We start from the raw sequence: 13865 nt of genomic DNA, 5'->3' as shown, positions 1-13865 counted from the left end.
TACATTCTCTTAGAGTAGTTCAGTCCTCGACAATAAATTCAAAAAAATGAAATTTTGGGGTGCTAATTTTATGCTGCATATTTTTAGAGTACAGAAAGAGTTCCGATACCTAGGAAAGATAAGGAATAAAGAGTTCTAGGCTTCCTGATTAAAAATAGTTCTGAATTTGAAAATTTTGAAAAATTTCTTTTTCAAGTTTTGACAGGAGATATAGGCAGTCCCTAATGAGTTGTGTCGAAAAGTTCGCTTACATTTACGGAAAATTCGATTCTTTAGAAATTAATTGAAAAATTCGGTCACTAAAGATTTAGACTTTAAAATATATATATTAGCAACGAGATGGGGGTGTAAAATACTCAATTGGGGATAGTTCTGGTCAGGGCTGCTATTTGTACAGGCCGGACGAAGGAAGCTGGCGAACGGTTGCGCAGGTAGGTACTTGCCCATCTACGACCTATTTGGGTAAGTCACTCGGAACCGATACACAAATAAGCTTTCAGATATTTATTTTAAATATTAAAAACTAAAACTTTTGGGTGTCGGAAGGTAGGGCGGAAGGCCCTCTTCAGCCTGCTTTTAGGAATCGTGGGAATGGGTGGGTGGTGGTTCGGGTGAGAAAGTTGCGGCGGACGAAATGAAGACAGATGCAGCATTTGCCTAGGTCAGGGATGGCGAACCAATGGCACGCGTGCCATTAGTGGCACACGACACAATATTTTGGGCACGTCAGGTCAAATAATTTAAACTTGAAGCTTCAAGGGATAAATTAAACAATTACCGTCATGATAGATGTCATTGGCGCTATTGAGGCTAAACTGCCTGTTTGAAATAACGACATCATCACAAGAAACTACAAGTATTTTCCAAATTTGAAAAAATGTAACAACAATTTAGAAATACAGGCGAAGACCAAGTTACTAAAGAATTTGTTTCTGTGATTGATTTTTAATCAAGGAATTTTCAGAAACCGTTTGACAGATGACTTCAGTTCAGCACGCATTCTGTTAAAAGTAACATATCTTACAACCCTAACATAAGTTATTTGTCATCTAATCTGCAACAACAGAAATCACACTAATTTTACTTTAATTTAAATTACACTTATAATTTAAACATTGCAAAATGTTCCTATTTTTTGCAGTAAATAAAGAATTTTGAGTTGATATTATTTATCATTATTATTTTGGCAATAATCACAGAGACACAATTATTTGATGGCACGTCTATGATCTAATTAAACTTTTTTTTATAAAAATGGCATGTCGATACGTAAAGGTTCGCCATCCCTGGCCTAGGTGATCCAAGGAAACCACAGAAAAACTTGGACCAAGGCAGACGGACCAGGAATCGAACCGGCGTCCTCCCGAATGCTAAGCAATGGTCTAAACCTCTAGGCCATGCCGCTCGGCCAGTTTAAATATTTAATCTACGCCTCTGATAGGGATACTGAAGAAAGAGGGCTGCAATCGTTATACCTAAAACTGTCTACTTTTGCCACCGCGCATCCACGCTATTTTAAAATTTCCGCCAGGTTCGAGCATCAGACCTGTACAAGTTTGCGTTTTGTAAGGCTCATTCCCCGGAGTTCTGGGGTGAAAAAAACTATTCCACGTATTTTAAATGGTCAATTGGGGATATGCCATTACGGGTTGAAAAATGGTAAGCACCTCAGAATTGTAAGGTGGAAAACAGTACCGCGGGTGTGAAATAATTCTAGCTAGAAGTCTTGTAGAAACTTGCGTTTCGTAAGGGATACTCATTTTTAGGCTTGTTACTCACCAAATATTCCACGTTCAGTAGAAAAATGATCAGCATATCAAAATTCTAAGGTGGAAAAAGTTTCGGGGGTGTAAAATGTTACAATAGAGGTGGTGCTAGTAGAACTACTGCAGAAACTTGCGAATAGTAAGAGATACTGATTCTTATATAAATGAAATCAAAACTAAATATACTTAATTTGCATTCGGTAAAAAAATAGCCAGCACCCTGGAGCTCTAGGTGGAAAATGTTCCGGAGGTGTGAAGTGCTTTTACGTTTTGTGGGCTTGTAACTCGCTGAATATACTGGTTTCGGTGGAAAAATAACCAGCACTGCAGAGTTCTGGGGTGGAAATATATGACTTCAGGTGTGAAAAATAAAGAGCCTGTGGTATTCCGGCCTAAATAAAATTCAACGCTAATTATGTAATATGTCACGAATTAGTTCGTAGACCAATCATTAGTGGCTGAATTTCTCAATTAAATAAACAATCTAGTTCTCGCAAATAGGCAAAAAGACCTTTTCGATGCAGTTAGGAATTACTAAGAACTCCGGTCAAAATTTGAAAAGAGAAATCTTTTCAAATTTTACGCAACATTATTTACAGAACTCTTTGCAAAAAACTATAGGAACATTACAACTTTTTATTTCTTATCTAATATAGGTATCTGTACTGTTTTTCGGCGATAAGAGGGTGCGTCATGAATTTAACACCTCGAAATTGATATATTTTCAATTTTATAATTAAAGGTGCAGAAGCACCGGTGTATCCTTTCGATAACTATTGAATTATTGCTAGGAAGTATAGAACTCCCATGAAAATTTATGAATAAGGGGTGACAAAAGCAGGTACAGGCCAACTATTGACAAATAGAAATAAATGTAGAACTAAAATCTATTTACATTCGTCTTTTTTATACATGTTTTTTCTTTAAATTCTTTATTGGGATGGTCACCTTGCAATCGGTAACTATAATGGCCGATTTCAATAATAATACGACAACAATTAGAAAGCAATGATGGCCGACATACGTAACAGTGGAGCAATAGAAATGACCGACTATTGACAATAGAAATAAAAGTACAAATGAAATCTTATTTCAATTAACTTGTAATAAATAATCATGATGGATAATACTTTGCACGTACGCTTTTTTTACATGTTGACATTTCGTTAAATTCTTTATTACGGTCGTCACCTTTAATCAGTAATAATGCTCGTAATCTAAACTTATTTACCCCCAAATTATAGATAAACTAAATTAAAAGATATTCCATTTCAAATACATTATTGAAGACACACCCTTTGCGATGGTTAAAGTAATCATTAAATCGAGGTTTAAGTTTTCTTTGATTACTGTACATTGTCATAGAGCGTTTTTTTTGTCAGCAATTAAAAAATCATAATGACCGACATCAGTAACAATCCGACAACAATTACAGAAGAATGATGGCCGACAACTGCAACAATACGACAACAATAAGAAAATAATGATGGCCGACACTACGTCATAGTGAAACAAAAAAATGGCCGACTATTGACAATAGGAATAAACGTAGAATTAAAATCAACTTTTAACTTACTTATAATAAATAATCGTAATGGATAATAGGTACTTTTAAACATTCGTTTTTTTTTACCTTTGTTGATTTTTCTTCTTCCTATTTATTTTATCTATAACTTTGGGGGCAACTAAGGTTGATTAAGAGCATTATTACCGATTACAAGGTGACTAACCCAATAAAGAATTTAACGAAACAACATATGTATAAAAAAGCAAATGTTTAAAAGTATTATCCTTCACGATTATTTATTATAAGTTAATTAAAAGTACAATGGACGTACCCTTTAGATAACTATTGAACTATTGCTAGGAAGTATGGAACTCCCATGAAAATTTATGAATAAAGGGTAAAAAAGCAGGTACAGGCCGACTGGAACTGGATGGAATAAAAATTATTCATTAATTATATTTGCAATTTGTTATAATTCTAAAAAAATACAAAATTTGAAGATTAGCGATGTTAGAGTAACTAATAGGATTAATTTTTTATGATAACGTTTCCTAATTTTAACTAACAACAGTTTTTCAGGCTGAAAATAGATTCTACTACTTAATTTTGCGAAGCATTTTTAATGTGAAGAAAATATAAATATTTCTATCTATTTATCTATATTAAATTTATAAAACGTGGTGTGGATGATTTCATACTTCAATTAAATCGGCGGGTCATTTTTGTATACCGAAAATAACTTAATAATTGATAAAATAACTTACCGACTTTGAAGACAGTATGAAGATTGGACAATGGATGTTGGACACGATGTTAGATGCTCAACTCCATTTGATTAAGAAAAAAAAACACACTGAAGATCACTTTTGTTTGGTACTATTTTTTACTTAATTAAACTGTTTTCAATACACGCTTCAGTCTTTAAAACAACATGAAATGTATTTTATTATTATCTTGATGAACAATAAACTTGATTATAATCAAATAATCTTTCTAATGTTTTGTATAACTAAATTCCCGAATTATCACATTATTTTTGGACAATAAACAACAGCAACTACATATTTAATACAATTAACAAGATCGAAAGCATGAAACGTAAGCAGTAACGCAGCGACGACAAGTAAACGACTGGACAAGATGGAAACCGCTAGCCAGCGTGATAATTTATTTCATCTTATAGATAAAAATATCTAATACTGACCCACTATATGTATATCTCTTATCTATGGCAGATCTGTTCATCTTCACCTTTTGACATTCGTCAAAGCAAATTGTATATTTATTAAAGAAATAAATGGATCGTAGCATAGGCAACTCAAATAACACATTTGTACACTATTTCGGTATTTGTTTTCTCCAATTTCTTGAATATAAATTATCTCATGCTATTGGAACTACTGCAGAAACTTGCGAATAGTAAGAGATACTGATTCTTATATAAATGAAATCAAAACTAAATATACTTAATTTGCATTCGGTAAAAAAATAGCCAGCACCCTGGAGCTCTAGGTGGAAAATGTTCCGGAGGTGTGAAGTGCTTTTACGTTTTGTGGGCTTGTAACTCGCTGAATATACTGGTTTCGGTGGAAAAATAACCAGCACTGCAGAGTTCTGGGGTGGAAATATATGACTTCAGGTGTGAAAAATAAAGAGCCTGTGGTATTCCGGCCTAAATAAAATTCAACGNTAAAATAATTAATATAATAATAGCGACAGTAAGTACAAAACTCATTCTTATCTCACCTTTTTACATTCATTCAATTCAACCCTAAGAACTAAATGACTAGAAAATACAAAGTCTCACAAATAAAAATAAGTTTTAAATAAGTTCAAGTTACATTAATAATACTTTCAAAATTCTATCGTGTAGGTACAATTTCACAATTTCCTACAAATATTTCAGTTCTTCTCCGACTAACACTAACATTCATTCATATGGCAGCAAGTTTGTTTGTTCTTTAATTAAGTAAAATTGTCACTAATTTACTTTGAACCACATTCCTCGATAGTCTGAAGAGAAAAACAAAAACATAATTAGCTTTGTTATTACAAAAAATGTTCATTAAATTCTTCAAATAATTGCCAGAAAAAATGGTCTTATTACGATTATAAAATAATTATTTAATTGTAAAATATGTTGACGATTTAAAAACGACAGTAAAAGACCAAGAAAATTAAATAAAAATACAGAACAGCTTACCGTGATAAGTTGATCGAGGCCAAAAAGGAAGCCTTCTTCGTGGTTTCCTTGCACCCATGGGCTTCGGTGGTCTACTGTAACGCCTTCAGGAAGCTTGTTCGTTTTAGCAAAGTCTATAATCCAAGCTCCCACTTTTTCATCATCATAAATAATAAACACACTGCTTCCAATGATTTCATGTGTCTGAAAGTAATCAGACTTATCGACTTTTGATCTTATTTCACACAGTCTTTTCAGCAGCTTCTTCCTCACTTTCTCATGACCATTTAAGAACATTTTTAGTGTGCTTGTAACGTCTTTATCGGATTTAACAGTCTTAAGATCCGTGACTGGTGGATATCCTCTAGTTTTCATGGCTTCTATTCTGAATCCATGACTGCAAGTGGAAGACTGAAGTTCTCGAAATTGCATGTATCGCAGTTTGGTGACTGCTTGAATCTCGTGTTCTTCCGAAGTCGGAGCAGATGGGTCTATCGAGATCATTTTCTGGTACAAGTCTCTGCGAGCTTTGGTGTTTTCGACTTCTGATTCCAGAAACGTTCGCGTTCCCATTTTGATGTCAATCACGTGAGGATCCTGTAACAATGAAAATAGTTCTTTAAATAAGTAAGATTTTTTGATAAACCAGGTATATTTCAATCGTGAGACTCTGGTCAGGATAAAAATATGATATTGTGATGCTTACCCTAAACCCATGTAGGAGGTCTTGCAGTTCGATGAATTTTTCTCCTTTGTATTCCACTTCCCGATAATATTTGGGAATAATGTCACGTAGATTAGGATCTTGTGACAACTCTTCGTACACCTTTCGTTCTGTATTGTCGGAATGAAATCCCAATTTCTTCCAGACTGTACCCGGTCCTGCGGGTGCTAATGAATCTGGATGCCCACTCAGCTGGAACCAGCTATTGCTTCGACTCTTCAGCAAAACATCACTCGCTGGCGCGCTTAGATCTAAGGCATTCTGTAACAAAAGAGGCATATATTATTAAATAAAACAAAGAACGAAACGTTAAATGGAATCGAAAATCATAAAATGACACCGCGCAGTCTGGTTTCGAATAATTAAATATTATAACTTTCCGAAATCATTAGCAATGCTAATCGTAAAGAGGATGTTGTTGTTGTGGGGACGTTAGCATTTGAATTTTAAATTTATATCTTGAAAAATCTGCTAAAACCTGGCGCTTTTCGGTACAATTTCGAAACTAACATAATTAAAACTAATTTGTAATGAATACATAATTTAACTAGCATTATTTATGTCTTTGGACTTACGTAAAAAGAAGCACAAAATAATAATCTAAATCTAAAAAGTAGAAAAAGTGGTAAATATAACCTTTCAAGAAATTATAATTCTACTTTTTACACACAATGTTAAAAATGAAACATTTTATACAATGTGTGTCGTTAAAAAAAAAATGCTATAATGGCTTATGAAATGCTATCGATAAGATTATGCTTACGCCTCGCTGTGATACCGACATTCGCACTCAGAGAAATAAAACATTACATTTGATTGAAACTGCGGGAAAAATATAAATTTCTGAGAGTAATAAGCCAAGTAACAGAACAAGTACGGCTTCAAGTATTGCTTGGTGTAAGTACATACATAATATGTTACTTGTAGGTATTATTTCGTAATTGTATCCATTGTGTCTACCTACTTGTACGCCACATACACGGTGTGTAATAAAATAAACCGATCAAGATAAGATTGAATTTCATGTTTCGTAAAACGGTTTCGAATAAAAGTAAACTTTTTCTAGTATTTGTTAGAAAAAGCGGCGTCATTCAAATAAAATATTCATACGTAGAGTATTAAGAATTATGTATAATCAATTTATTATCTTTTACTTAAATTGCAGAGAATATTTTAAATAGACCACTGATACTAGTTCTAATCGTAAATAAAATATAACTAAATGTACGTGTAATCGTACANCGCATTAATAATGTTATTTTTATAGTATACGAATTAAGTACTTTTTTTGGTGAAATTTGTTGCGTATAATCAAACAAAATATTAAAATATTAAACTAGAAAGTAACTTTAAAAGTTAAAATAATTATACAGTGAAATTTCTGTAACTCAAAGTACCTATTTTTTAGCTCGAATATTATATTGTTCAATTGACATACATATTTATTGTTTTACATGTATTCCAAACTTTTTAACTCGAATTTCTACTTTTCTCTAACTCGAGATTCGATTACGGGCATGACGTTTTAAGTTGTATTTTTTTTCTTCGAATTACTGATTACTTTCTTTGGTTCGAATTCGGGAAATTTGACATTATTTTTATTCAATTCAATTTTCTAGAGTATCTTCCATTTTAAAGCTTTATAATAAAAACTTGCTAAATGTTATAAGTTTGTAAATTAGAAGTAGTACATCGTGCTGCCTGTATCTATGCATTTTAGGAAAGGAAAATTTTTAGCGCGTTGTATCGCTATTGTAAAGCAATAACAATTATTATCCAATGTCACTGATAGTCTAAAACATTGTTTGCATTTAGATAAAACGCCAGCTTGAACATTGTCATTCTGTGTGCAAATAGAAACGCCCAAACGTGAGCTAAATGACAAAAAAAAAGGTTCCAATGTCCTCATCGCATTTACGTACATATTTGCTCTTTTGCATGGCGGAATGCGTGCAGAAATTTGTTTGATTTCGCATTCTATCGCTGTTTTCCTTTAGGCCGCGGTTCAATGCACACGAAATCAAAACCGGAAATGTCACGTTTCACAACCGGAAGGCAACATAGTTCAATGAGCACGGCATCGACAGTATGTATAAAACATTACACTAGACACGAAGACTTCTTTAGTTTCTTGTTTGGGAATTAATAATGATTATTGTGAAATGTGTTGCTTAATCGACAATTGCTAATAATTATACACAATCCGATTTTATTGGTCAATGTACTTAATTAATAAACAGTGAAATATTACATTAAATATTTGGTTTGATGCGCTTTTATTTTGTACAGGTATTACTTTTTTAAAGAAACTATCGAAAAATTGAGTAAAAAATATGTCTTTATATCTCCAAAATCGGTGAAACTAAAGCTATGAAAAAAAAAAACACGATACACCGAGATTTTCCTCAACATTGCAGAAAAACTATGATTTTGGCAGGTTTAATAATTTAAAAAAATTAGAAATCTTGACGCAAACAGAATGTGAAATAACCGCTAAATTTAAAAATTACCGATTTTTAAGGAATATCAAACACATTCACGAAATCGTCAATTATGTTTAAAAAAAAAAGAACATTTTCAGTCTGTTATTGCTTTGACTGAAAGAAAAAGAAGAAATCTAAACAATTAGAGCAATAAAAAGAATTTTGAAACTTTATAAAACTATTTTTTATTTACGCTTATTAAGAAATACACTGATTTGTATGCTGTGAATGTTGTGAATTAAATATCGAAATTAACTTTTCAGTAGGTAGGTATGTATTTTGTTCAAGAGATTAATTATTGCAATGGTATTGAGCAAACATTACCACGTAGAAATTATCTAGACACTATTGCATAAAATCATTTCCGCGTTATACCTACGTGGTAGATACATAACTGAATTTGAATGTGAATTAAAACATGAAGTACAAAAATCTTCCGCAATACTTTCGCAATCTTTTGAATTTTCGGTCAAATTACTCAAGCAACTCATTTCGATTCATTTTTTTCCTATGTACTAATACTTACAATTGCCAGAAATTTCAATAGCGACATTTCCTCATTTTGGCTCTTATCCGACGGGGGTGGTTTCGAGCTAGATTTAAGGGATTGCGGCTTAATTCCGCTACTTCTACGCCATCGTTTGAACGTCGTGTTTGGCGACTCCGGGGTTTTTTCATTAGGTCTACTTTGCGAACTCCAGAATCCCGGTATATCGATATTTTTTTCTTTCGACTGTAACCAAAATTAATTCGTCAAAATTTTGACCTACAAAATTTTCCAATAAAGCGAATTAATTCTTTTGAGTCCGTTACATCATTTATATTTATATACCTATATAAGCAACATTATAACGTCAATGGGTGTGTTCGACATCAAATTAAAAGCAATAAACTTCACGGAGAAAATGAAAAACGAAAATTTACTTAGATATTAAAGCGATATTTACAATTTATCCCACTAGCCCGTTGTTTCGTAAGCGAAAATAATAAAAATTACAATATGGACTCGAATTTGTAATAATAAAAACCCAGCAAAAATAAATTTACTAGGCGTTTTAGTTGATATCACAAATTAAGAAAACTTGCAGTAATTTTTAAAGAAACATGTCAAANGTTTTAAGTTGTATTTTTTTTCTTCGAATTACTGATTACTTTCTTTGGTTCGAATTCGGGAAATTTGACATTATTTTTATTCAATTCAATTTTCTAGAGTATCTTCCATTTTAAAGCTTTATAATAAAAACTTGCTAAATGTTATAAGTTTGTAAATTAGAAGTAGTACATCGTGCTGCCTGTATCTATGCATTTTAGGAAAGGAAAATTTTTAGCGCGTTGTATCGCTATTGTAAAGCAATAACAATTATTATCCAATGTCACTGATAGTCTAAAACATTGTTTGCATTTAGATAAAACGCCAGCTTGAACATTGTCATTCTGTGTGCAAATAGAAACGCCCAAACGTGAGCTAAATGACAAAAAAAAAGGTTCCAATGTCCTCATCGCATTTACGTACATATTTGCTCTTTTGCATGGCGGAATGCGTGCAGAAATTTGTTTGATTTCGCATTCTATCGCTGTTTTCCTTTAGGCCGCGGTTCAATGCACACGAAATCAAAACCGGAAATGTCACGTTTCACAACCGGAAGGCAACATAGTTCAATGAGCACGGCATCGACAGTATGTATAAAACATTACACTAGACACGAAGACTTCTTTAGTTTCTTGTTTGGGAATTAATAATGATTATTGTGAAATGTGTTGCTTAATCGACAATTGCTAATAATTATACACAATCCGATTTTATTGGTCAATGTACTTAATTAATAAACAGTGAAATATTACATTAAATATTTGGTTTTTTTGTGGGCTTGTAACTCGCTGAATATACTGGTTTCGGTGGAAAAATAACCAGCACTGCAGAGTTCTGGGGTGGAAATATATGACTTCAGGTGTGAAAAATAAAGAGCCTGTGGTATTCCGGCCTAAATAAAATTCAACGCTAATTATGTAATATGTCACGAATTAGTTCGTAGACCAATCATTAGTGGCTGAATTTCTCAATTAAATAAACAATCTAGTTCTCGCAAATAGGCAAAAAGACCTTTTCGATGCAGTTAGGAATTACTAAGAACTCCGGTCAAAATTTGAAAAGAGAAATCTTTTCAAATTTTACGCAACATTATTTACAGAACTCTTTGCAAAAAACTATAGGAACATTACAACTTTTTATTTCTTATCTAATATAGGTATCTGTACTGTTTTTCGGCGATAAGAGGGTGCGTCATGAATTTAACACCTCGAAATTGATATATTTTCAATTTTATAATTAAAGGTGCAGAAGCACCGGTGTATCCTTTCGATAACTATTGAATTATTGCTAGGAAGTATAGAACTCCCATGAAAATTTATGAATAAGGGGTGACAAAAGCAGGTACAGGCCAACTATTGACAAATAGAAATAAATGTAGAACTAAAATCTATTTACATTCGTCTTTTTTATACATGTTTTTTCTTTAAATTCTTTATTGGGATGGTCACCTTGCAATCGGTAACTATAATGGCCGATTTCAATAATAATACGACAACAATTAGAAAGCAATGATGGCCGACATACGTAACAGTGGAGCAATAGAAATGACCGACTATTGACAATAGAAATAAAAGTACAAATGAAATCTTATTTCAATTAACTTGTAATAAATAATCATGATGGATAATACTTTGCACGTACGCTTTTTTTACATGTTGACATTTCGTTAAATTCTTTATTACGGTCGTCACCTTTAATCAGTAATAATGCTCGTAATCTAAACTTATTTACCCCCAAATTATAGATAAACTAAATTAAAAGATATTCCATTTCAAATACATTATTGAAGACACACCCTTTGCGATGGTTAAAGTAATCATTAAATCGAGGTTTAAGTTTTCTTTGATTACTGTACATTGTCATAGAGCGTTTTTTTTGTCAGCAATTAAAAAATCATAATGACCGACATCAGTAACAATCCGACAACAATTACAGAAGAATGATGGCCGACAACTGCAACAATACGACAACAATAAGAAAATAATGATGGCCGACACTACGTCATAGTGAAACAAAAAAATGGCCGACTATTGACAATAGGAATAAACGTAGAATTAAAATCAACTTTTAACTTACTTATAATAAATAATNGCAAATTCAGTAATTTACAATCGAAAATTGTAACATAAAAATTATAAAAAAAAATTAAAATTAACATAAAAATTATATTATATTTTTCTATTGCCGACTTCAAAACGACACCATAAATACAAAAAATTTTCAGATTCTAGTCAGCAAAATATATTTTTTTTTGCATTAATAAGATGCGTGATGGCGTGATATCGTGAAGTTGTAAAAAAAGTTCAAATGGAAATGAACTTTGTTATCAATTTGACTTATTTCCAGTAGGAATAAAATCGTTAATGAATTGATTAATTGCAAAATAATCGCATACAGCTTGAGATTATTGCTGTATCTTATTAGTAAATGCATGTCGCCAATAATATCTCAACAAACAGCGGTAATTTACGTTCTTTCTTTTTTTTTATTCCTAAATCCCCAACCTAGGAAGTAACGTATGTAAGTACATGTACCCAAGTTTAAAATAAACTTTTCTTAATAAAAAATGTAAGTATCTCTCTAAAGTACGTCAGCGATTTTTTGGTTTCATTAGGTATTTAACTGAAATCATTTAATAACAGTATTTTTTTTGTTTTTGTACCAATTTACAAGGTTTTAAGTTTAATGGATTTACGTATTTAAAACACGTTTAGGTTTAATTTACAACTACAGAACGTGATAACGCAAACATTAAATTTATGATTTCTATAATATCCGACTTTAAAAATTTTGTATGTGAAGAGTTCTCACTATTTAACTCACCGGAATCGTTCTGCACTTGGTGCACGTCAGTTCCGAAATTAATCCTGTGTACGCATCTTTCCCTTTAGATGCTACAACGTTCAGATACATTGGTAGCATCGCGATATTGGACACGCACATTTTTGGAAACTATTTCCACAGAAGTTCAAAAAGATCGGCGCGTACTGGTTCTGGAACCAGTCACAGTATCTTCTTCTTTTATATTTTTAAGGAAACAAAACAACCACTAAGATTTCTGTTTTATACAATCACTGGACAGCACACTAGCAAACTTAAAATATATCTACACAACACTACGCAAACAGAGAAAGCAAGCAGGTCTTTAAAAACTCGACTACTATCACAACGACGTTCGAGACTCTTTTGAATGGAAGTGCAAACCGTTGTGGTTGATATTTCATGCAGCGATCTACGTCAACCAGCCAGTTCCCCACCAAGCAACCATTCGACTGCTTACTGTTGCTGTTGTATATTTTACAATTACAATAACATGAGACCTGATGACGGACGGAACAGCTCTCACTTGACCAACTAACTAAAAATATAATATAATTAAAGCACGTCGTCAGTCTCTACTAACTAACAAGTTGACAAACGGTGGAGTAAGCTCACTCGAACGGATTTGGTTCAGGTCAGTAAAGAACGGAACTACAAGACTCACGATCTAAAACGCTTTCTTCCACCAAAAGGTGGAAGAACTTTGTGACCGATTAGGTACAGGATGTTCCGACAGAAACCGTCAGACTGGCATACTTAATAGAGTTCCTTGATTTCAAAAGGAAGTCCTTTTTTTCGATGTGAGATAGAAATGTTTTTTGTTAAGCACATTGAAATCGTGTTGCAGGAAAGCAATCCTGTATTGATTGAAAACATATTGAATGTAGATGATGAAATTGATGCATGTAGACATAATGCATTTAACTATGTCTGTAATAACTCATACAACTTTATAGAAAATTATCATTTCCTTGAATTCGGTATTTCTACTGGAAAAACGTAACCTCATGTCCAACAGGCGTCGAGGATTGTCCCGAAATTTGATGCTTTCCTATACCAAGGAATTTGAAGAGTTAATGGGGTAAATCTTTCTAAACCGATGACTTTTCGTCTCTATAAAATTTTAAATTTTGAGTCAATAATTTGCTGCTCTTGCATTAAATATTCTGGCCCATGTGCTTGTCCACTTCGAATATTAACTTACCCGATCATCCTCTTACCCGATATAAACTATAAACTCCATATATTATGTAATGTTTTTATTTAATGATGTAAAAATGTCTATCATTTTGT

The 13865-nt window shown here is 32.6% G+C and overlaps 1 protein-coding gene and 1 long non-coding RNA gene across 7 annotated transcripts in view; both read right to left on the bottom strand.

The window, feature by feature from the left end:
* LOC108732698 overlaps positions 1 to 4656 on the bottom strand; it is a 76671-nt gene extending 72015 nt beyond the window's left edge. For all 5 annotated transcript variants that reach the window (XR_001937124.1, XR_001937125.1, XR_001937126.1 and 2 more), the window contains exon 1: positions 4038 to 4656. This is a non-coding gene — a long non-coding RNA (uncharacterized LOC108732698). The remainder of the gene's footprint in view (positions 1 to 4037) is intronic.
* A 574-nt stretch (positions 4657 to 5230) lies between these two features.
* Positions 5231 to 13060, bottom strand: LOC108732689 (inositol-trisphosphate 3-kinase homolog). Of its 2 annotated transcripts, XM_018463630.2 has the most exons (5): positions 12576 to 13044; positions 9189 to 9395; positions 6162 to 6440; positions 5477 to 6052; positions 5231 to 5286 (listed from the first exon to the last, which is right to left on the bottom strand). In XM_018463630.2, the coding sequence occupies exons 1-5, from the start codon at positions 12693 to 12695 to the stop codon at positions 5260 to 5262; spliced, it is 1209 nt and encodes a 402-aa protein (XP_018319132.1). In that variant the 5' UTR covers positions 12696 to 13044; the 3' UTR covers positions 5231 to 5259. The 2 variants fall into 2 exon arrangements, with proteins under 2 accessions (XP_018319132.1, XP_018319133.1); XM_018463631.2 differs by lacking the exon at positions 9189 to 9395 and having other exon boundaries at positions 12576 to 13060.
* Positions 13061 to 13865: the final 805 nt, after the last annotated feature.

This window comes from Agrilus planipennis, unplaced genomic scaffold (genome assembly GCF_000699045.2).
Source record: "Agrilus planipennis isolate EAB-ADULT unplaced genomic scaffold, Apla_2.0 scaffold56, whole genome shotgun sequence".
NCBI lineage: Eukaryota > Metazoa > Arthropoda > Insecta > Coleoptera > Buprestidae > Agrilus > Agrilus planipennis.
This window is presented reverse-complemented; position numbering and strand designations above follow the sequence as displayed.